Genomic DNA, 26236 nt, shown 5'->3' with positions numbered 1-26236 from the left:
TCGGTTTGGTTAAAATTTGGGGTCAATTTTAGTTCAATTCAATTTTTTTGGGTTCTAGGTCAAATTTGGGTCATCATTTTTAGGTTTATTTCGAATCTCGATTTGGGTAAATCGGTTCAGGTAATTGGGTTTGGGTCAAAATTTTCCAGGTATAGTTGTGGACAAGAGGTTCCTCAAGGTTTCCCCTTGGAATAAAGTGCTCCACTTTGGGCACAAGTGAAAGTTAACTCTACGCTTTATAGGACCTTAAGAGGTACTCAATTGAGTGAGACCAACAGATTACATATTAGCCTTACCAACATACTTAGATCACATTCACAATGTGTTCCATATGTCAATGCTGAGAAGATATCGTTCTGATCCTTCTCATGTCATACCCCTAGAACAGATAGAGATCAGACCATACTTGACCTAATAGAGGAGCCAGTCAAGATCCTAGCAATGGATGTCAAAGAGTTAAGGAACAAGAGGATTCCTTTAGTGTAAGTGTTATAGAAGAACCATAGCGTTGAGGAAGCGACTTGGGAAATCGAGGAGGATATGCAACTTCAGTACCCTCACATCTTCTATGCAGGTAAATTTTAAGGACTAAATTTCTTTTTAAGAGGGGAGAGTTGTAACGCCTCGGATCTCGAGTTAGGAGTTTTGAGCTAAATCGAGATAGACTTTGAGTTTATTATCCAGTTCATAGGAAGCTTTGACCCAATTTGAGGTTATTTTGGTCTTGGTTTAGGCCCAATAGGGAGTAAAAGGATAATTTCAGTTTGTAATTAAAACCAGAAGGACTAAGTAAGTAAATATAACCTTGTTAAAAAATAAAGTTGAAAACTAATTAAGCTGGGTGATATCACATCTGAGCAACTTCATATTTTCTTTATTTCCTTATCTTCTTCTCTTCTCCTTCAACCTATTCTTCTTCCTATTACAAGATCAAAGGTAAAAACTTTATCATTTTTCATACCCAAATCAACATTCTTAAGGAAAAAATCAAACTCAACACCTCTAGATCTTTCTTTTGAGACCATAAAATCAAAGTTTGGTCATGGCATTAGAAAATGGGTTTTGTGTGGATTTAAGGAGCTTGGAAGATTCAACCCATTTTCAATTATTTCTAGCCCAGATAAGAGTTTCTAAACCCTTCATACGCTCTAAACTCAGTTAGTAATCTTGGTTTTTGCTTCTTATTAGAGAGAGGTTGGTGAAAGCTCCAAATCAAGAGGAAGGAGAAACTCACTCTTGGTTGAGTTCTTGAGAGCTTTCAGAAGTTTTAAACATCAGGTAACTCACTTCTAACTTATCTATATCATATGTAGCTCATTTAGATGAGATTTGTAGGTAGCATGAGCTTGAAGCATGTTCATGGTAATTTGCATTGTTTGGGTGTTTTCAGTATGTTTATAGACTCTTTATGATCCTTATAATCAAATAAAGCAATTAACATCAGTTGGGGACCTCAATGGGTCATTTGGGTATGGAAAAATATGATTTTTGTGTCAAAATAGAGCATCCCGTAGCCATGGTATTGATACTGTAAGAACATTATCGATATTGTTCTTCAGTCAGGAAAAAATTAAACTTTTTTAAGGTTTGGTATTGATACTCTTTCATTGAGTATCGAATACCAGAGCAGAAGTATCGATACTCTACATAGGGGTATCGATATTGGGTATTTTTCAAAACATTAAACTGAAATTTGGTATCGATAATCAATCAAGTATCGATACCCCATTACCATAGTATCGATACTTATTCTAGGGTATCGATACTACTTAATTAAACAACCATATTAGCCAGGGGGATCGATACCAACAGGTGGATATCGATACCAATGGTCTACTATCGATACTGAAAGGCCAGTATCAGTATCCATGAATAGATTTGGATAAATAATCCAAGGGTTAAGGGAGCAGACTCGAGGTACCCTATGTACTCAAAATAACCACAAATAAGACTTCAAGCGATAACAGTAACTAATATCATAACAATAGAAACAATAACAACTAAGATTGCATAAAAGTAGCGTTGTTTGACGCTCAAGAAACAACCAGGACACCCGAGTTCCTCTTAACATAGTTATGATAGTCAATGGATATCCAAATCAGTGCCAAGACACTTCAGCAGCAGACTAGGTGCAGATTGCCCTAGACTCAACGGAGTGGCGGGTGTACGTTTTCGATGTAGATTCTGGATCTCACCCTGGTGCACTTGGGTATACTAGCAATGCTAGAGTGGTGTGTGAGCTTCGTGATGCAGATCCCTCAGTTGCACCATGATTCCAGCCACAGTTAGTAGTTCAGTAGTTGTATGTCTCAGACATGTTCCACTAGCCTTTTCATTTAATGAATGCATATAGTACAGTAGATTTATTAGTGAGGCACTAAGCTCATTGTTCAGAATGTGTTTCTGTGTGTAGGTTTATAGGGTAGTTTGTGGGGAGTTATCGTCACCAAATATTCCAGTGTAGCAACCCAATTTCCCAGAGACCTTCAGAATACATCTTGAGTCATCTTTAGGGGGCATGTAATATTATGGACCCTTTATGTATTCAGTCGTAAGTTTATTTGGTACTCAATATTTTTATTTTTTGGATGTATTTTTGGAGCTCCCCATTGATTTGTAAACCCATATTATTATCATGTTTTATTTTATTGTTATAGATGATTTATTTTTAGTGATTTATAAATAGTTTTAAACAAAATTTTGGGTCACTATTTCGATAGCCCCGTGTAACATTGTAACCCATGGATCTTTGAGTCGCACTGGATTAGGATGTTACAAAAAGTTTTTGTGCCAACAGAAATGGTTTTATTAAAAAGGAGCTTTTCAAATGATTTTGGACTAAAACTTTTATTTTATTTTAACTTGCTCTTCATTGTTATTTAGAACCAAAAAATTTGAATTACTTTTTATATAACAAAAAGTGAGAGAAGTATATGTTTGAAAATTTCAATTTCTCAAAAACAAACTTAATATTTACAAATATTTTCTCTTTTCCAACAAATGTTTTTGCTAAGGGGGTTATAACACCCCAATCCAGTTCGACCTGAAGATCTATGGACTACAATGCCATACGAGACCACTGAAATAGTCAACCCAAAAATTTCTTTTTAAAACAATTTATAATTATCAAAATCATCCATCATATCATATGTGAAATCAAAATAAGTATACAAAATACGAGAGTCTCCCAAAAACGTACAAATATAATCTATGAGTTTGAAAATAAAATAGAGTTATGACTTGAATACACAATGTCCATATAGAATACACACCCTCTAAAAATACTCAAGACATACTTTGATAATTGGCCGATCTAGAATGGGCAGATGTGATAGGTTCCCTCAGTGACCCTCTGCTAACCTATGCACGAAAATACATTCCCTTAATTATCAAAATCATCCATCATATCTATGTGAAATCAAATAAGTACAAAATACGAGAGTCTCCCAAAAACGTACAAATATAATCTATGAGTTTGAAAAAATAGAGTTATGACTTGAATACACAATGTCCATATAATACACACCCTCTAAAAATACTCAAGACATACTTTGATAATTGGCCGATCTAGAATGGGCAGATGTGATAGGTTCCCTCAGTGACCCTCTGCTAACCTATGCACGAAAATACATTCCCTTGGCTGAACTCACAAGCTCAGTACCAAGAAAATAACTATGCAATACTACATGCATTCATTACATGAACATGTTGAAATGCAACGTCATATACATGCAAAAGTACATAACAAATATGAGATAGACCAAGTAGTGTGGTCGGAGGAATTTGTGTGCATCTTGGACAACACACTAACCTATCTAAAATGTGATAGCCTCGGGGTAAGAACTAAAATTTACATGCATCAAAACTTATAACCCTTAGTATACCTTGGATCCTCGAGAGGTCAGGGTGAGGTCCACAGAACTCTAACAAGAAGTACTCACTGGTGGGTCTCTCTAGCTCGATCGCCAGCTCTACGATTTCCCACTAATCAATTGTGTCACCCTTCATAAGGGTGATGACGTACTCTAACTTACCCTCGAGAGTAAGGTGTAACTGACGAAGAGTACGAATTGTCTCTTGGAGCCACTGATATACGGAGATAGGATCATCATCTCTAGATCCATAGAAATCGATTATCTTATACCGGTGGAGCCTCTCAATCAGAGACTCTTGAGGGGTCGCAGCAGGCTGGACTAGGGGTTAGGTAGATGAGGTGGCATAGTAGACAACTTCAGAATAGCTTTGACGATATGCCTAAGGGTCGTGGTCTGAAAAATATCACCTCGTTGACACCAGCATGCTCAGTTATCTCATGCTTAGAATCGGGGGCATACTCATCACCAAAAGCTCCAGACAAGGAGGTGCAACTCTCCTCCTAGCCCTCATTACTAGAGATGTCTTCGTCAGCCATGATCGAATCCCACAAGAAAAAGGAAAGAGAGGTCACTATCTCTATTATATAATTTTAGATATTCTTGACACTCTAGGGGCATGTACTCACTCAAACATTACTGACTCTAACACACGGGTCCTAGGAAAAACTAATCCTGAACACTCTGATACCACTAAATGTAACACCCTAATCCTGTTTGACCCAAAGATCCATGGATTATGATGCCACACAGGACCACCAAAATGGTCAACCCAAAAATTTCTTTTGAAAATATTTTATAATTATCAAAATTATCCATCATATCATATGTAAAATCGAAATAAAGTACAAAAAATACTGGAGTCTCACAAATACGTACAAATGCAATCTATGAGTTTGAAAATTAAAATAGAGTTATGACTCGAATACACAAGGTCCATATAGAATACATGCCATCTACAAATACTTAAGAGATACTCAAATAATAGATCGGTCTGAAATGGGCAGATGCGATAGGCTCCATCAGTGATCCTCTACTAACATGCGCACGAAAACACATTCCATAACATGATCTCAGAAGCTCAATGCCATGAAAATAACTATGCAATACTACATGCATTCATTACATGAACATGTCGAAATGCTAAGTCATATACATGCAGAAGTACATAACAAACATGAGATAGGCAAATTAGCTTGGTCGAAGAAATTTACGTGCATTTCGGGCAACACTTTAACCTATTTAAAATGTGATAGCCTCAGGGTAAGAACCGAAATTTATGTGTATCAGAACTTATGGCCCTTAGTCTACCTCAGATCCTCGAGAGGTCAGGGTGAGATCTCGTACCTAGTCAAGCATAGGGTATAATTCTAGAATTTACGTGCATCGAAATTCGTAACGGTACAACCTAAATTTATCTGCATCAGATGCGTACCAAACAAATAATTTCTGGATATTCACAAACAAATGACGGTCATCGTAATGTTGGAGTGACTCGGGTGCCCTAGCGTTTCTCAAGCATTATACAAAGGCAAATCTTATGTCGTCCTACCATGCTTAGTTTCTAAGTGAGAATTGAGTTATCTTGATTTTTTTCACTTGTATTGAACAATTGTAGTTTATAGGAACTCGAAACACCTCAACCCAAACATCCAAATAAATTAACCAAAATTACCCAAAAATCACCATGGGTATCAATACTGGGCCAGCAGTTTCGATACCAAAATTTGCTTTTATGTTTTGAAAAATACTTGGGTATTGATACCCCTATGGGGAGTATCAATACTCTACCCTAGGTATCGATACTCCCATATGGGTATTGATACTGGACCTTGAGTATCGATACTCCTTGAAAGGGTATATATATTGCCCTTATAAAATGTTGGGTTTTGGTCTTTCATGAAGAACAATACCGGTACTATTCTTTTATTATCGGTATTGACGGACAAGAATGCCCTGTTCTGGGCATGAAAATGACTCTAAACCTCACCCATACACTTCCCTGAGACTAGAAAAACTTATTAAAGTCTTATTTGAGGTCTTAGAGGTTAAAAGTGTCATCTTTCAAGATTACAAACATAAAAAATGGAACTTACCATGAAAATACTCTAGCACGCTTACATCAACAAAACATACCAAAATTCACATACAATGATCTACAGTGGTATGGACAAGTTAGAATAGTGCTACCTTGAAGCTAGGTGATTAAAAACGTCCTCAAATCACCCAAGTGTTAGCTTTTCCTTTTTCCTAGCCTTTGAGCTCTCTCCTTGCTCTTGAACTAACAAAAACAAAGAAAATGAGTTTTAACCCATTTTTTATTCTTAGAACAAAGCTAGAAGTGTTTCCTCAGTATACAAATCCCTAAAAACAAACCAAATCTTAGAATTTCATAAACCCCTCAAAAAGATTTTTTAGAGAACTTGGCCAAAACTCGCCAAAATGGGTTTGAATGGAAGCTTGAAGGATGAATATTGTGAATCTTACCTTTGAATTCACAATGGGTGCTTGGAACTCTTAAAGTTCTCAAATTTGGCTTGGTTCATGTAGAGGGAGAGATATAAAGAGTGGAGAGGAAGAAGAAAAAGTTTGTGTAAAAAGGGGATAAAGAAAATAGAAGTGATATCATCCCTCTTAATGGGAATTCAACTTTGATTCAAATAAATGGGTTAATTACTCACCTAGACCTTCCTCATTTGATACATAAGTAAAATCATCCTTTTTTAAGCTTATTGGGCCCATCCCAAGCCTAATCATGTCCAATTGGGTCTAAAACTTCATATACGAAAGGAAAATTATTATAAAGCCCATTCGAATAAACCCGAAACTCCTAACTCGTATTTAGTGCGTTACAAGGGCTTTTGACAAAACAATTCGAAGGTTTTTTTTATCAAAAATGGAGAAATTGTTGAATCTATATTTTTATGTAACATATAAGGGAAAATGCTTTTGGACTTAATTAAATTTGTTCCAAGATTTCAAAAATAATTCAAAGTCCGTAAATTAATAATTTGAAAACAAAACATTTTTCTGGGTAAGTAATATCGGTACTGATATTAAATATCGATATTGCATGAACAATACTGATATTATTCTTGCGGCACTGATACCAAAGGTAAGATAAGTATCGATACTCTCATAGTAGTATCGATACTACCTATTATTTTTCAAATTTCAGTATGCAAAATTGGTATTGTTACTCTACGAGTATCGATACTATTTTACATAGTAGTACCATACTACAAAACCCTAGTATCGATACTGGTCAAGCCCAATGGTTATTAAACACCTATCTAAACAAAGAGATAAAGAGAAAAGCCCTTTCACTCTATGTTTTCCATTTTTTTTCTTGTACGTAGTATTCTGAGTTTAGTTGCATATCTTTTGTATCTATTCTTGTGAGCTCAAATTTGTAAACACTTACCTAAAGAGGTCTTCTTGTTTACAAAAGTTATCCTTTATAAAAGGTGAGTGGTTCTAATTTAGCCTTTGAAAAGCTAGAGATTTATAAAAGTTATTCTTTTGCCCAAAAAAGAAAAACCAAATTAGTGAACTTGTCATAAATCCTTAGTGTAGAGCTAAGGTAGTGGATATAGACTTTTTTTGATAAAGTAGAACCACTCTAAATCATTGCACAATTTTTTCTATCTTTATTGCTTTCACACCCAAGATTTATAAAGCTCAGTTCCCTCTTAACTTAATTCGGTTGTTCATAGAGCTTCAATAATCCTAACATCTTGAAATAATATGACTATTTCAAAATGATTGTTACTTTTGTGTAAATTACATTGGAATAAATCTTTTTGTCTTTCTGATTCTAAAATTTTTAATACTTATTATTCAATAATATGATATATATAAAATAATAAAACAATATTAAATTTTTATTTTATTTTGAATTTTTATTATGTATGTGTTTGATTGAAATTTTATTTTTATATGAAATTAGTAAGCTTAATTTTTTAGGATTAATTTTCATAAATATTTTCTATATTATATTTTTATATTTTATATTAATTTTGTCAAATAATTTGATATGATATTTCATTTTACAACTTATACATGTAGGATGAATAAAAAAAGTGGAGCAATTAACACATACTTACACTAGTATAATTTATATACATCTCTTAATATCTTGCTACGTAAAAATAAAGACATAATTACATTGGTGTAAGTATGTTTCGATATTTTCAAAATTATAAGGCAAAATGTTACCAAAGACTCCTGTACTTTTTCAAAAAAAAATGTGGCCCTTGAATTATTTTTGCATTTAATATGATCCTCAAACTTAGAAAAAGAACTCAATGTAGCCCTTTGACCAACAATTTTTTCGTTGTTCGTTACAATGTTAACGTGAAACTTTATTGTGCTAACATGGTCGTCTATTGTACTAACAAAACAGATTGGCTAAATTAGTTTTTTTTAGTTCGATGGCCAAATTGGTTTTTTTGAAAGTTCGAGGTCTTATTTACATTTTAAAAAAAATATTTTAAATTTATAAAAATATTCAAAAATTTTATATATCAAAATATCAAAATTAAAAATTATATTAATAAAAAATTAAAAAATATATTATTATCTTTTTAAAAAATAAAAATAAAATAAAACTCACATTAAATTTTGCCTTTAAATTCTAGTGTGAGATTTATTTTTACTTTGTAGAAACGAATTTTCTATCATTTGGAAAAAAATTAAAAAATAATGGGGTGATAAAGAAAATCTCAAACGCATGGAGTTCATATCCACCTTGACTTTATATGTATCTAATAAAAATTCGCAGGTTAGATTGATATTCCTATTATTTTTCAGATAAGTTTAGGTGAAGTTTACTACCTTCTACCATATTATATTCACTAAAAATGTTCCTCTTAATTTAGATAACTATTTTTTTTAATTTTTTTTATTCTATTGTTTCAAGATAATTTATAAATAAATTTTAATTTCATAAATTTTAAAATATTTATTTTTTATAAGACTTTATAATATTTGTTTAATTCATTCTTGTAAAAAGTTAGTGAAATAGAATTAGAATGACATTTGAAATTTAAGATATTTAGATGTAAATATATAAAATAAAATTTGTTCAAAATGAATTTATATTTATATAAATAAAAGTTAAGTTAGATTCGAGGTAAAATAATATATATATATTTGATATTTTAAATTTTAAATTTTTATATTTTGAATTTAAAATATTTTATTTTTAAATAATAAAGAAGCCCTTAAACTTTCAAAAAACTCAATTTGGTCGTTAAACTCGACAAAAAAAACTAATTTAGCTTATCTGCCACCTCATCAGACATGTCAATAGCCACTGTAGGTCGTCATGTCTACACTATGTATCGTCATGTTAGTACCATGAAGTGTCATGTCAACATCATAACGGTCAACAGTGAAAACCATTGGTCAAAGGTCACATTGAGTTCTTTTCTAAGTTTGAGAGTCACATTGAGTGTAAAAGTAATTCGAGGGTCACATTGGTTTTTTTTTGAAATAGTACAAGGGCCTTTGGTACTCTTTTGCCAAAAATTACAAATAATAAAAAATATATATATTAAATTATTTGTGTAAATATTTTATAAAAATTAGAAATAATAAAAAAATGTATTTTCTATCAACTTTTATGTAAATATTTTGACTTTAATATTGAGAATTCAACTCGTTATAAAGAAAATATATCTCATGAATAATTTGATAAAATATACATTTTTTTCTATCTTATATTTCTTCAATCAAACATTGTAATCTTATATTTCTACCAAACAAATTAAACAAGGTAATAACATCCCATTAACATGTTAAGTACTGTAACATCTCGGTAATCTTATTCTCGAAGATAGTCTTATATTTCATGAATCAAACTCCTTAATGGAAAGTATAAGCACATATTATCATTGTCCAATAGTTGCAGCAAAATCCTTTGATGATGTCTTATTGCAAATTCTGGCATGGAGACTCAACAATCAAAAAAAATGAAATTTTCCCTCCAACTCCTAGAAAATTGAATCATACTCCCTCCCATTAACAAGCCTAAACACGTAGAGATCATGGATCTCAACATGTCTATTGGAATTCATAACCATCGTTGAATAAATCCATCTAAACATGAATTGAACTAGAGAAATCATGTTATTGAAGTTACCAATTTTTTGACACACTATAAATTAATCTACATTTTCGTTTGAAAAAAAAATAAATTAATGTTTTTGTTACTTTATAACTGCTTGAATCTTATCATCAACGAGCCTGAATAAATCATTGACGAGTAATTTAAGGGTAACAGCTTGAACCAACAGAAGCAAACCTTGTGCTCTAACGAGACAAATGTGGTAGATCCAACCAAATTGGTGTGTGTTGATTATGCCAAGAATAAACTCTGACAACGTCATTGAACATTTGAGATCCGAGGGCATCATCTACTCTTGCTTATATTATATCGAACAGTAGAGATACGTTATGTACGACTGTTTTTTTTTTTTTTTGAAAAAAGGTACTTTATATTAATATAATGTACAAAGTACACCACCACAAGGACCTCATTGAAAAGCATCCCTAAGCCTAAATTGAGGAAAAAGAGTATACCTTGAAATAGTAATAAACAATATACAGGTTTAGCTATTACATCAAACAGGGCTCGCTCCAGCCCCAACACAAATCTCAAACCCACCGAATCTAAAAACCAAGCAATAACACACTAGTAGCCATCATTTAGAGTTGTAAGAGTATAAGTACTGGAATTGTGGAACAATAATTAAACCTGTAGCTAACTTCAAGACAGCCAAAGAAGAAACTTCAGAGTTATCAGATTATGTTGGAAAACTGAATAACTCTAAACAATGAACCTAGACTCATTATCAACAGCAACCAAGAATAATGGAATTAGGGCTTCGAACAAAATCTTGAACGTAAGAAATCAACATCGACCATAGACTATTAGCCCAAACCCCTATCTGAATCATGATTATATTAAATATTTGGTCCACCGAAAAAGAGCTCCCATTAAACCTGGTTTTATTTCTGCAGATCCAAATTTTCCAAATCATACCGAAAAATCCCAGTTGTCATAAGGGTCGCAATTTCCTTCTAATTCTTTGAGTAGACCATACCTCTAACAGCTCTTTAACCTTCATGGGGAAAAACAATATTTATCTTCCACACACTACACCAACATTGCCAAACTTGCAAAACAACTTCACAATGACACAAAGGTGATTGATTGATTCTAGTTTTCGATTGCAAAACTTACAAAGGGAATTATCATTGCATAAAACAACTCGCTTTTCCAGCTCTAGTATAACCAACAACCTTTGATGCACTACTTTCCACACAAAAGCAGAAACTTTAGGAGGGACAAATTTAAACCAAACCATTTTCCAGATTGGATCTTCCAACTTACCAGCACAAGCCAACTTTGTACAATAGGATTTAGAATTGTAGATGCCGTCAATAGTATCAGACCATTTTAATTTTTCCAATCCTGGTGCTGAACTGACAGCTCTATTTAGAACTTGAAGAAATTCACTCCATAACGTCAATTCCCATTCAGAAAGATCTCTCCTTAACTCAATCTTCCATTCCCAGACTCCTAGAAACCAATGACCAAATTCACTATTCTTCCCAGCTTTTTTAGTAGCAATCCCATATAATCTAGGAAATGAAGCTTTTAGAGAAACCAATTCAGTCCAATGATCAGACCATAATTCAATTTTGATAATGATCCATCACACAACTCACTTCTGAAAAGAAATCAACCCCATTTGACATTACCGGATTAACAATATTATGCCATACCCATGAAGAATTTCAAACATTAACAGCTTTTGGGAGTATCGAATCCTGAACATAGTTATACTTAGCAATCACTATATTTCTCCATAAACTATCATCTTCCTCACTAAAGCGCCAAATCCATTTATTAAGCAAGGCTCAGTTCCTAATTTTGACATCAAATATACCCAAACCCCCATGTGATTTTGGCCCACAAATATTATCCTACTTTATCCAATTAATGCCTCTCTCAGACTTAGCTTTCCAAACAAAATTCGCTATACATTTATTTATCCTCTCATCTATGGACTTAGGAATTGGAAATATGGACATATAATACACAGGTAAGTTAATCAAAACTAATTTAATCAGCGTGATTCTACCCCCAAGAGATAGAATTTTACCTTTCCAACTGTTTAGACGAGATCTAACTTTGTCCAAAATAGGTTGCCATAATGTCTTGGAATTCTTTTTATGGCCTAACGATTGACCCAAATAAGTCGTAGGAAGGATATGCCCAACCACAGTAGATGGAATCAACCCACCATTTTACTCTATTTTCTTCCACGTTGATACCAAAAATCTTAGTCTTCTTCATGTTTAACTTCAGACCAGCAGCTACTTTGAAAATTTTGAGAAAACGATTAAGATTTTTTATCATCGCTTCTTTTACTTCCGAAAAAATAAGTAGATCGTCTGCAAATTGAATATGTGACACAACTACACTCCCAGACCCAACTCCAACCCCACCACAAAGACCAGCTTCAACCGCTTTCTTTATCATACCACTCAGAGCCTCTCCCACAATATTAAAAAGTAATGGGGACAGTGGACAACCTTGCCTTAGACCCCTCTTAATTGAAAAACTATTAGGTGGACAACCATTAACTAGCACATCAATTGTAAGGGACGAAATGCATAGATTTACCCATTTCCTCCATCTTCTACCGAATCCCATTTTCTTTAAATTCAAGTTCAGAAAGTGCCAATCCATGATGTCGTATTCTTTGCTAAAATTAGCTTTAAACAAGACTGCTTCTTTCTTGCTTTTAATCAGATCATCAATGACTTCATTCACGATCAGAATACAATCTGCAATCTGTTTACCAACAATAAACGCGAACTGATTTTCTCCAATCACTTCTTTAAGATAGCTTGCCATCCTCTTGACCAAAATACGAGATACAATCTTATACATGTTACCCACCAAGGAAATCGGTCTGAAATCCTCAGGATATACTGCCTCAACTTTCTTCGGGATAAGAGCAATAAACGATTTATTAAAAGAATTATCTTCAATTTTGGCCCAATAGAAATCATCCATGAATTTCATAACATCTCCTTTAATGAACTTCCAGAGCTTCTTAAAAAAATCTAAGCTGAACCCATCCGGACTTGGTGCTCTTGATCCATCAGACGACTTTATGGTAAGCCAAACCTCATTTTCAAAAAATGGGACTTTCAATAATCCTTCTAGTGGAAGCATTTAATCTCTTGAAGGGAATATCAAATCTTTTAACAGGTAATGTTTTCACATCATTATACCCAAATCGAAAGTAATTAACAAAAGCTTGTATGATCCCTTTCTGATGTTTTAGAACCGAATTTTGAACCTTTAATTTCAGAATATGATTAATTCTTCCTCTTGATGCAGCTGTATGATGAAATAATTTTGTATTTTTATCTCCTTCTTTAAACCACCTAAGTCTGGATTTTTGTAGCCACTTTTGTTCTTCTTTCCTCATAACTGCCCATAGCTTTGTCTTCATTGACACAACCTTGTATTGAACTAAACTATTGTTGGAATTCGATATGCACATATTTTCTAAAACATCTATATTTTTTCCAATCTCTTCAACAGAATCTAAATTCTTCGCTCGGACTACCCTCTCCCATTCCTTGGTCACAAATTTGGACAACATCAAAATATGATTCATACCTTTGCCTTGGTTAGAATCACATAAAACCTTGATTTTATCAAAGAGAATATGGTCATCAACACAATGATTGAACCATTTGAAAGGCCGAAAAAGCTTTTTTGTATTTCTTTTCTTTTAGAATAACATGTTTATGATCATATAAACTTCTAGGAAGGATGACTTGCATCAATTGAGGGAACATACATGCAATATCTGTTGAAATCAAGATTTTATCCAGCCTACTCACAACCTCATTCAAACCTCTCTTGAACCATGTAAAAGTACTTCCTGAAATTGGAACATCAATCAAATCCCATCTTGAAATGAAGTCTTCAAAAATTCTCATTGCAGTCGAATGATCATGTACCCCTGCTCTTTCTGATACTCTGACTATGTTGAAATCTCCACCCATAATAATAGGAAAATTCAAGTTTGCAATGACATCATTTAGTTGATCAAAAAATTCCAATCTTTCACATTGAGCATTCGAGCCATACACATTAATTAAACATATCTCCATATTATTCTACACTAGTAAACCTTTTAAAGCCACAATTCTCCTATGAACTATTTTTCTTCTCACATTTAACACATTTAGATCCCACACATTGTATTAAGTATTCCTGAAGCACGATCAGCAGGCGCAAAAAACATCTCCATACATATCTTACCTTTTAACCTTCTTTCAATACAAACAGAAATTTCAGATACTTTTGTTTCCTGTAACATAACAACATTTGCTTTATTTGATTCAATTACCCGACTAATAGCTCTTAATTTTTCATTTTCCCCATACCTCTAACATTCCATGACAACATAGATATACCCATACTCATAAAATTAAAGAACACACAGATATATAATTCAAACACTGATCTGAAACGACTTCAAAGCACCCGATAACTCAATCAACTCCAATCTCTCAAGCACCTCCTTCCTCGATGCTGAAAATTCCACTCCCAAAGCCTCCCCGGTTGCTAAGGACGCCTCGCTTCATTAACTAAACCCGTATGGCAGCCTGAATTTTCCCCATCATGGAATCCACTTTGGTTCATAAGACCACTTGAATTTTACAGCACACACCGGCCTTTCACGCTCATCGTTTTCCCCTTGAAGTTGTTATTTTTCTTAGGATTTCGAACACTTACCCGATTCACCCCCTTTTTGATGGGTTTGATTTTATTACCCTCAAATAAAATGAGAAAGACTTCACTTTCCTTCAAAGAATTTTCATTTTTGTCAGCACGTGTTTCAACCATATAAACCTCATTCATTGCTTTAAAAGAAGACACCTCTTCAATTGGCACTTCCTGTAGTCTTGAGCTATTGGATATTGATCGAGTCACCCAAAATTGGTCTGATTCTCTATTTATTTCCATCAGCCCAAAGCTCTCATTCGTTGTCCTTTGCATGCAACATTCTGACAGGCGACGTTTCGCTATCCATAACACTCCTCTGACTCAACGAATCAGTCTGCACAACATCATTAAGAACTTTTTCGGGACCAAAACCTTCGATAAATTCATCTTCGAAAACTAGAACATCCAACGCTTCGTCCTCTACTGATGGCCAAGCTCCACCACCGACCAAGGAACCATCAATAAAAACTCGAACATCTTCCTGGACTTCTGTTTGAATTTTTATATTGTAAACACTTCCATTGATAATGATGGAAACTTTCTCTGGAATAGACGATTCAAACTGGACTTCCATCAGTATCCTTGCTACATCAAACCTATCCTGATTGCTAGTTTCTTCATCGATCATTAGAACTTTACCCCACAAACTTCCTATATCCTTACGAAAATTACCACTCCATACTATAAGAGGCACATCCTTCATGATAACCCAGACTTGCATTTTGATTATGTTCTCATAACCTTCCATTAGTTCTAGCTCATCAAACCAAAGTCGAACCAATTCATCTATTCTTAACCAACAAACCTGACGATCCTTTTCTTTCTTGAACTGGATAACCACCAAAAGCGCATGCCAAAGACTTACCTTCACATCGAAACTTTCTGATCTAAAGGATGTTTGGATTATTTCTTCATTATACATATTTTTTATTTTTCCAACCAAACAACTCTCTCTCCACGATATCTCCTTATTTGGAATAACTATGTTCCTACTGTTTGACCCTCTAATTGGATTTGGACTTGAACCTATATCCTCTGCAAAATTAATATGAACAACATTTTCGGACCCAATTATTTAAAAGACTGTTGAATATCCCCAGTTTCTTGTGACTTTCCATCTGCTTCCTGCAAACCTCCAAGAGCATCCTTAAAAGACCTGGAATCCCTCAAAGATGGCCTCCACACCTTTTTAATCGATCTAACAGCCTCGACCTTCTTATATTTTGTCTCTGACATTTTATCATGAAAAAATATGATCCTGAAACCATCCATCATCCTATCATCCGCCCTGCGAACCGTTGTATTTGCTTCAGACTTGCTTTTAAATCTTACAAAAGCAAATGTAGATCCAACTGATTGTCTTTTGCTGCTTCTGTACGCAATGAAAACATCGACCACTTTTTCGTACAACTGAAACACATCCTTTAGGGTTGACGAGTGAATCCTTTTGATCACATTGTCGACAAAGACGGAATACCACTTAGAAACCCGAGCAGAATTCTCTACTACTCCATACCTCCCTGAAGCTCTCTGACTGGAAGTTGCCATTGAAAATCGATTTGCTCGTTTTGTTGGAAACTTATAAAATGATTTTTGCTGCTATGATTATTTCTCCTTCAAGTTTGATTTATGTCTGTGATTCTAGCCCTATAAAAAGCTCATAAGATATAAGCAATTGAATCTTCTCCCTTGTACTGTTATTTGCTTTCTTTTGCTTATATCTTCTTCCTACCACAAATTCTATAATTTTTTAACGCATTCATGTACGACTGTTTACGCACTTTTTATATACTTAAGCCTAATAATTGACAATTCGTCAAACAGTTGGGTTTCTTCGAGTACCCCTTCTATTACCACGGACTTTTTCATAATGATTTTTTGATCAACTTTTGTAGACGATTCATCCAGCTCATGAACGATCTCAATGTATGTCTTTTATTATTTCCCCATTAATCATATTTCCATTCTATACACCAACGATCCAACAATTTATCAACATTAGAATCCAATTCCGCAAACATTTCAACCAATTGTTCAAAAGGATTCATACACACGGTGTTAACACTTTATTATTTAACTCTAAACTAAAACACAGTGTAACATACACTATTACCTAGGGATGTTAAAAAATACTCGACTCGGTTGATCCGACCCACCGACCTGAACCTAAAAAAACGGGTAATTATCTAAAAAAAAATTACCCGACCCATGATTTTTCTTGGATAGTTGGACCAGGTCTTGGCCGGAATTTTTCTATATCCTGATACCCGACCGACCCAATAATATATATATATTTTAAATTATATTTTTATTTTAGGTTCTTAATATTTTTTTTACCTTAAAATTAAATTCAAATCCTTAATTTTTTTTCCTTAGATTTGTATTATGTACTTTTAAGTTTTAATTTTTACAAAAACTTTTATTAATTTGTCAACATGAGATTCGAAAAAAAAATAATGATTGATATTAATAACTTTAATTTTTTTTCCTTCGGGAATTAAAATTCAATATATATTCCTTAAAACTTGCTTCAAATCACTAATTTTTGTGTATGAATTATGTATAATGAACCTTTAAATTTTTTTTATGTATTTTCTATGTTTTTTTAATATTAAATTAAAAAATATAGATAAATCGGATATTAGTGACCCGAAAACGCGAGTACCCGACTTTTACGGTTACTCGAACGTAATGGGTCAGGTCAGATGCCAACAAATATACTATCTGAAGAACCGGGTTCCTGGTACTTCGAGTACACGAAATATACTACTCGGAGAACGGGGTACCTAATACTTCGGGTACACGGAAATGTAGGTATCCGGTTTTGAAAACCCCTGCTATTACCTGTTAAATACAACAAGAATTAACATATAACATCATACACATAAAAACCACGTTTCTAACATCAACATAGAACACATCAAGTGATCTCAGTGGTTAATAAGAGTATTGTTCTTTATTGAGGTCTTGGGTTGAGCAGCTTCGTCTGCATGATATACGTACGTTATTAGTGGTTGAGAAAGATTTTGAACTGACACCGATACTTAAACCTGGGTTTAATCCGTCCATAGTTGAAACTCACTAATTGCTCTTCTAATCTCTAAAATGCCCAGAATCTTCACCGGGCACTGCCAGAATCTTGCAATATCTGAAGGTCTGATTCCTTGGACCTGCAAAGTGTTGCAACCAAGACTTCTAAGGCATGGAAGCACGTGGGAGGGATGTCAATAGAAGAGGGCCAATGGGTTTTCAACTTGCCCCTGCCTGTCATAATTTATGATAGAATATTCTGTATGGAAGAAGTATAATTAGCTCAAGAAAATACGATCTTATAAACCCTCTTCCGAAGAAGAAATAGATGGAGAGGGCCTCTAAAATGAAATTCATAACCATTTCTATCGTCTTATCCTTTTTTCTTTTTTGGTTTATGTTTACATATGATAACAGTACATAGAACAAGGCCAAAAGCTCAAACCCCAATCTATCACAACTAATTAAAACTAACAGTACAGTTCCAAATGTCTCAACTTTTTACCAGGAAGAACATACAAAATTGTTACAAGCCTCCGCCAGCAGCCCGTAGAAATGACGACATAAAAGTGTCATTTTAACAGGTTTCAAATGTCCAGTCGAACACTTGTGCTGGCACCAAAAAAACCCGGATGGATACCACATACAGCAGCAATCAGAACTCTTCTCTCATTTGCCTAAATAATATTACTAAATCACACTTAGGCCTCTCAAATGAAAGAGCTGCCTAAGATAGTAATTAATCTTATTACTTCTTCCGTTGCCTGCGAGCTTTCACATATTTTCTGCCAGACTTGTCACCACCACTGGTGCCTAATGAGAAGCTCCCTTCAGCACCTAATTCCAGACTACCAGAAGCCAGAAATGGAGATGGATTCTGTGGTGCAGCTATGCTTGGTTGGCTTCCAAATTGAAAAGATCCTCCTAGTCCAGATGGATTTGAAGAACCAAAAATGAACCCAGAAGCAGGGGGTGAGATTTCCTGTTGAAATGGTGCAACAGTTGGTGAAGCCTGAACTGTGTCCTCTGCCATACTATCTTCCATTTGATCATTATGAGTAGAGGGTGTTGACCCAAACACCAACCTGGAACTAGTATTACCAAAGACATGCTGTGATGTTGTAGCTGCTACAGCTGAAGTGAATGAAAATATGGAACTTGAAGAGGCACCAGTGGAAGACCCAAAGACAGAAGGTGCACTGCTAGGAGCACTAACAGAAGGTGATGATCCAAAGGAAAATCCCGATGACGAAGAACCAAATATGGGTGTCTTAGGGGCTTGCCAATTCGAACCAAATGCACCAGATGTAATGCCACTGCTAGAGCTCAGAGTGTTCGTTTCTGAAGAGGAAGAACTTGATTCAAAGGTGGCACCAGAACAAAAAGGTTTAGTATTAGATGCCGATGACCCAAACATTGAACTGCCAGAAAAGAAGGTTGTATTCCCACCCAATCCAAAGGATGGAGATGATGCGGATGAAGAGAACTGAATGGGCATACTTTGAGTTGAGCTACCAATGCCAGTTCCCACAGATGATGCTTGGGTATTAACAGCATTGAAAGGATTTAAACCTTGGGTCTGTGTAGTAGATGTAGATGCAGCTGGGGCACTAAATCCAAAGATGCTGCTTCCAGTGCTCATGACCGCAGATTTAGTGGAAAAGATTCCACTTCCCGTACCATCTATTGCTAAAGATGTACCACCAAAAGTACTACAGCCTGTGCCTGTAGTTGCAGGTGTACCACCAAAGATACCATTGCCTGTGCTGGTAGTTGATGTACCACCAAGGATACCATTTCCTATGCTGGTAGTTGCAGATGTACCACCAAGGATACCGTTGCCTGTGCTCGTCACTGTGGAAAATGTGTTGCTAAAAAAGCCACTTGCAGAGTTTGTAATGGCAGAAGATAAACCACTGAAACTGCTATTTCCAGTGCTTGCGACTTCAGCTGTTGTACCAGTAGTGTTGCTTGCAGCACTTTTAACTTCAGATGTACCACCAAAAATACTACTTCCAGAACTAGTAAAAGCAGATGCCCCACCAAACGGGAAGATCCCTACACTTCCAAGGCTTGTATCCTGGGTCTTAGATTTGGTTACTTCCCCTAAAGTTGCTGATAATGTTGAAACTGAAGTTGATGGGTCCCTAGAGGATGAAAACTTGAAAACAGGTGCAAAGGAATGGATTGAAGCCTCCGCAGAGGGGTTGCCAATACAGCTGATGGTGGCATTTGCAGTTGAACTTGCAGCGGTGGTAACAGCAACAGAAGCATCACTATTTGTGGCAGCTGCACTGGATGGAATTTGACCAACACTTGGAACACATAAAGGCGCAGGTGAAGCGAATGAAAAAGGGCTTGAAGCAAGAGACCCATTATTTAAGGTAGAACTATCTTTCGAGGCACCAAACTCGAAGATACTTCCAGCTGATGTCGAAGTAGATACAGAAGAGGTGATTGCAGCTTCAGGTTTCCTACAGAAGATCTCATTCAGATTGTTCTCCTTCTCAGTTTTATCTGACAAATGATTGGTTGTACCATGAGCAGTAGTAGCAAAGCTGAACATAAGACAACAAAGCTTTTTAAGAAGAGTACCCCAGGAGGAGGTATGAAAAACAAAACAAAAATCAAACCAGAAATATGTTACACTATAACAGTTAGTCAAATGGGCAATATACTCCAACAAGATTACAACAATAATTTATTTGACTAACAGTTGGCGTCTTGGATGCAAACAGATGGACACCAAATTCCAAGTACTAAAGTGTGAATTTTTAAACTTTAGGTGCTAAATTGAAATTTTGATTACACTTCTCGCGCATACTATCAGAACCTCACCCTGCTAAACTAATTATCAATGGACATAAAATCCCAAAATCAAAATCTACTATCTTAGATGTCTGCTATAGATTCTAACGATCCAAGGTCAACTAACACCGTCAACATAAGTTTTATAATAATAAAATTCAGTTATTATCAGCTTTAATCAATCTATGAAGAAGTTTCCCATTCTTTCTTCTTCCTATACCATTTAAAAGAAAGCAACATGATATGTGGAAATGTAAGAGTAAACAAAGAAGAAATTAGTACAGGAACAACTTCCCTTTACCTTCTTCGAGAATGAAGACGACTGAAAGAGTTTTTATACATGGTTGACATGAAATCATCATTAAAATCAAATTTGAAGGATAAAAAGAACCTTCCAAGGGAAGTTGAATAATAGATATATACCAACCTGCTTGAGTTCTCTAATTTTTTGTCTGAAATTGTGGCAAGCTTAACACCTGAAGATCCAGTAACCAAGGAAAAATCACCACCATGTGTAGAGGCAAAGCCATATGTAGTAACAGCAACATTTGATTGTTTTGCTGCCGAAACTTCCTCCCCAATTCTATGCATATAAGGAGCATTTGAGTGCGAAGAGATGGCCTCTTTATTGGCTGTTGGAGTTGACGGAGATACTACAAATGCTGACTGCACAGATGAAATGGCCATCTTAACAACTGGAAAAGTAATACCAGCATTCTTTTCGGTAGATGTGGATTCATCAGGTCTTTTCAAATCAGGTTTTTGACTGAAAGCAGCACTTGAAATGGGTTCAACTTCAGAAAGTCTAGAAGGCTTCTCTATAGCTTCAGAAGCTGCACTCTTAGTTCCCGTGACACATTTATCCAACCTCCCTCTCCCTTCAGCTTGTGTGGATCCATTAGGATAGTCATCATCATCATCCAGATAATCCTGTAACAGACACCATAAACACTAAGGTGTTAAAAATGGAAACAGAATAGGGGAAAAACTGAAGCTTATAATTATCCCTTCTCAATTCAAAAGGAAGCATTTAATAGCATTTGAAAGGCAAAACAAACAGGAGAAATGTTGATAATTAATAGCTGTATTCGATCTCCAATTTAACTCATACCTCATGTGCACTCATCTGAAAAGCCTGGCTCTTCAGTTGAGGTTGTTGTAGGACAGACTTGATCACACTAGAACCAGCAGCACTAACACTAGGCACATTATTGTCCTTCATTAAACTATTAGTACGTGCACCAGTTACAGCAGGAACAGACTTGTCAGGGAGACCAACCAACAATGTTGAGCCATTTTCTTTAACCATATCGTGTTTGTGAGAGATGGAGTCTTGAAAACCAGTCAGAGCAGTACAAGAACCATTCAATTCATCGTTATCATGCATGTTCTCCAGAAATTTTGAAGTATCTACAGTCTCGAGGCTTTTAAGAGCCTGCCCATGTAGCATAGATGGTAACAAATTAGTGGGTACTTTTTCCCCTGGGGAAACCGACATGTCCAGTTGTAAAATTTTTGAAGCCACCTGACTGGAATTGGATGGAACAGTGGTAAAACTTGAGCGAGCAGTGATGTTATCCCCGTTCTCAGCTAGACTACCTAAACCAGCTGAACTATTGACACCTACGTGAGCAGATAAAGGACCGGCTGAAGCAGGTACGCTAAAGGTTATTGAAGAAAAGTTGGACTTTTGACGAATCCGCCGAATAGGGCCAACTGATCCTATATCATTATCTAATACCGAATTCCTGCGCTTCAAAACCTGCAAAGAAAAGAAACACATACACAATGATACTCGCTAGATCTTTTAAAAAAGAAAAAAAATCATGAAAGGGAGAAATACAATGATCCTAAATTAGTACCCCATTTCTGCAACCGGAAATTCTGTTTTGCTCCCATGCACTCTGAGAAGATGATGGTCCACCAAAAACATCACTTGCAGTGCCAGAACTCTACAGAATAAGCAAATAACTAGGAATAAGACCAGCGATAAACAAGCAATTACAGATGAGGAAAGATCGCCAAGCATAACAACCTTAAGGGTAATTGCTGAGTTAACCCTGGAACAAGGTGTTCGTGCCATGCTATATATTGCAGACCTGCCTCTCGATCTTGGGGTCACAAAACTGTTTCTAAGACTCCCAACGTGACCAGAAGATCTTGGCATGAGAGACATTGTGGAAGATGTAGAAGGGAAAATTTTATTGCTCTGAAAAGTTAGATCTCCCCTAGACACTTGATTTTGTAATCCAGGCCTTGATACAAATGTTTTTGTTGTCCTACTGCCCATGTAAGCTTTTGCAAGTTCAGCAGGTGCAGAAACAACCTCATCAACAACCTGCAGAACCATTCTTATTGTAATTCTTTTCCTTTCAGTCTATGAAATTAAAATTACAAGGGCTAGTTAAAAGCATTTGAGGGGTATGCTATCCCAAAAGCAAAATGAAGGAAAGAAAGCTTTTAGTTACAGTTGATCTGACAACAGGTGTTGAGACAAAATGGTTTTCAGTCACATTTCCTCTAAATGGGGTCTTTGGAAATTCTTCTTTCTTGTCGTGTGATACCATTGAGATAACGTCAGATCTGAAGAACAATAACATTTTATATCTATAGCATCAAGAAATTCCTGTTGAAAGATATACTACTTGAGTAGAAGGAAACATGCTAACCACCCAAAAAAGGGCCACTGAAGTTTATTCCCACCCAAGATGAACAATGAAAAAAAAGATAGAAAGACATACAAAATCATGTACACATTGATCTGCAAAACAAAGTGATTCCATCCAGTTCATACTCCCAGCCCTTTTTTTCCAATTGATGGAAACTTCCAATTGACAAGATTTGGAAAACATACTCTCAAAAGAAGGTAGCAGAAGTAACCATGCATTTCAATTTGGCATCAATAAGATGCAATTTCAGATCATCTTGCCTGGTAAATGTCTTCTTCTTTAAAATTTCCTCAAGTTCAGCAACTCCACTTTCTTCAGTATTTTTAATAGGACTCCCACAGCCTACAATGGCTCCTTGCACAACAGGAGGAACCTATGTGGAAAAATGTACATAAAACAACAAATCATACAAGTTGGGATCATCATAGAGAAAATCACAAAGGGGACGTTTAAATAAATTCATAAGAAAGTATAAAAAAAAAAAAAGGAATAGACATAAGACTTGAAAGTAACTTCCATAATTAACAATGAATAAAGGAGGCATGAGAATTTAGGACAGTCTGTCCCTAACACTTATCGCATGTGTGCTTATGTTATATTTCTCTAAACAGAAGAGAACATACCAATAAATTGATGTATCTGGTTTCAAATAAATATGATGAGTGCTCAGTGTTTCACTTACGGTGCATAAGTCTAGTGAATGCTTTGGTGAATATTTAAGAAAATGTTACAGAATTAGAAGAAATAGTTTTAATTATTTCAAATAAAATATAGAATAGAACATTTTTCTTTTTCAAACAAAATGAGAAGACAATGCTAAATGGTTCATGATGAAACGACATTCTTAGAAGCCATATGAATACCTCAAGTTCACAAGCACCCCCACCCCACAACCCAAGAAAATATAATAACGCAAAATATAGCAGCGTGTTCATATAATGACTTTAAAACAAAAATGGATCCCAACATGAGTGGCTTAGTAAATGCAATTAGCCTTAACATATGTCAGTTGCCCTTAAGGCGCAAAGTTTGATGACTGCCAGAGACCATAAAACAAAAGAAACACACATCAAGCTATGGTTACAAAAATAAGAACACATATACATACACTGTGATACATATTTAGCATTTTTTTCTTATGTTATCCAACCAAACAAGTGAAAAAGCACATGATGAGCTTAATAAAAATTTAATTTATTAATCATTAAATGCAAACTCCAAATTTCACTATATTTTTGTGCACCTCTCTTTCATCTTTGTTATTTAGTTCAACTTTTCTCTTGATTTCATTTATTTTATTGATAATATTTCAATTTTATTTTCGTCAAACATTCTTGGTTTGCACTACCAATACCAAATATGAAACCAAGAGAAAAAAGGGAATAAAATGTTACAAAAAAACTAAAAGGGATACCAAAAATGGAAATGTTTTAAGCAAGAAAATAAAAACCAAAAAACATAAAAACTAGTTTAAATAATGCGTACTGCTGAAGTCACTTCTGGTTGATTCTCCCTTGGTTCTTCGTTGTTCTCTGATGATATGACATTATCACATTTAATCAAAATCACGAAAAAAAAAAAGAATAAAACTAATTCATGGTAATTTAAGCTTCAAACATGCCTAAAATTAAAAACTCATATACGAACAGAGTTTAATCACCAATTATAATTTACTTAAGGCAGTCCGATTCCTGTGCATTAATTTGAAGAACAATTTCAAGTCATGCATGATTAAGCATATTAGATATATTTCTATCAACAACTCATTAGCATAATTAAAGTACACGTTAATTTCAGAAACAACATTGCATAATCAGGCGCTGGATCAGATTAAATGCATATTACGTTTAAATGAAGCATATATCAGCTAAATGAGAAATATAATATACAATAAAGAGAACCAAATAATTATATAAAGAGTATAATTATTCATATGAAACAACAACAACAACAACAAAACCCAATTCTCATATGCAATGGGGTAAGGGGAGGTAGGGTAGTAGGCTGCCCAACGCCAGGTTGAGAGTAGCTTCCGTGGAAGACGTCCGGCAGTCAGAAAATTAAAAATATAGATAAGATGCAATGCATGTATAAATAAATACATAAATACGTAGTTGTACAGTATTCATCTGCAGTCATTAATATCATTAATGTAATATGAAACAATTTCTTATAATTAAGATTACAAATCGAAATAAGTCTTCCTCGACCAAAAACACGAAATTTTTAAACCAAATTTTGACGAACTACCACCCCAAACCCAATATTAAGAGAAACCAAAGGGAACCTATATCCACCAACAACAACAAAAATCCATGTAATTTTTTTTGGAGGAAGTTTCTCCACGTATTTTAATTTCAGAAACAATAAAATAGAACCGAGGAGAAAACTCACCAGAGTTCAGCAATTGTGGTGTCTGATGCGGAGGAAGGCGTTTCATAAAGACGGAGGCGAAGAGCCTGTGAGCACTGGAAGTAATAAGCCTCCGCGCCGGATCCACCAATTTCGATAACCAACCATTTCTATTGCCAGTACCGCTGGGGTTCCTTATTGAGGTCGGTGGCCTGTCGTATGGCGTAGTTTTCGTTGTCCGTAACTGTCGCTTTCTGAATTTTCCCCCGGCTCCTAATACGCCGTCATATGGGTTACTATCCCCACGCGCCGTCGTCATCAGAGATAAAACAGAAAAGGGGATATGAACGTTAGGATTAGGGATTTTGAGAAAAAATATTGAGAGAAAGGAAAAATTGGTTAATTCGGATTTTTATATAATATTGCATACAGGAAGTATGAAAAATTAATGAAATCAAAAAGAAAAAATAAAAAGAGGAAAGGAAAAATCGATGCTAATTAGTGGTGATTCTCGACCTAAATGTTTCGGGTATCCGATGATCAGGTATCAGATTTTATGGGTACACGTAAATTTACAACAACTAATATTTTGCTAATATGTAAAATGAAAACGTTAGTAAATTTTTATCATAATAAATATCAAGTAAAACTTTAATTAATGAAAATTAACTAAAATT

The 26236-nt window shown here is 34.9% G+C and overlaps 1 protein-coding gene across 1 annotated transcript; it reads right to left on the bottom strand.

The window, feature by feature from the left end:
* Positions 1 to 18090: 18090 nt before the first annotated feature.
* LOC120193138 (nuclear pore complex protein NUP1-like) lies at positions 18091 to 25989 on the bottom strand. The gene is made up of 10 exons (XM_039195739.1): positions 25602 to 25989; positions 24693 to 24739; positions 23398 to 23580; positions 23280 to 23299; positions 23007 to 23145; positions 22574 to 22876; positions 22401 to 22490; positions 21650 to 22300; positions 20966 to 21468; positions 18091 to 20288 (listed from the first exon to the last, which is right to left on the bottom strand). The coding sequence occupies exons 1-10, from the start codon at positions 25876 to 25878 to the stop codon at positions 18479 to 18481; spliced, it is 4023 nt and encodes a 1340-aa protein (XP_039051670.1). The 5' UTR covers positions 25879 to 25989; the 3' UTR covers positions 18091 to 18478.
* Positions 25990 to 26236: the final 247 nt, after the last annotated feature.

Source organism: Hibiscus syriacus, unplaced genomic scaffold, assembly GCF_006381635.1.
Source record: "Hibiscus syriacus cultivar Baekdansim isolate YM2019G1 unplaced genomic scaffold, ASM638163v2 tig00116989_pilon, whole genome shotgun sequence".
In the NCBI taxonomy this organism is placed as follows: domain Eukaryota; kingdom Viridiplantae; phylum Streptophyta; class Magnoliopsida; order Malvales; family Malvaceae; genus Hibiscus; species Hibiscus syriacus.
Note: the sequence above shows the minus strand (reverse complement) of the source record. Positions and strands in the feature narration are given on the sequence as shown.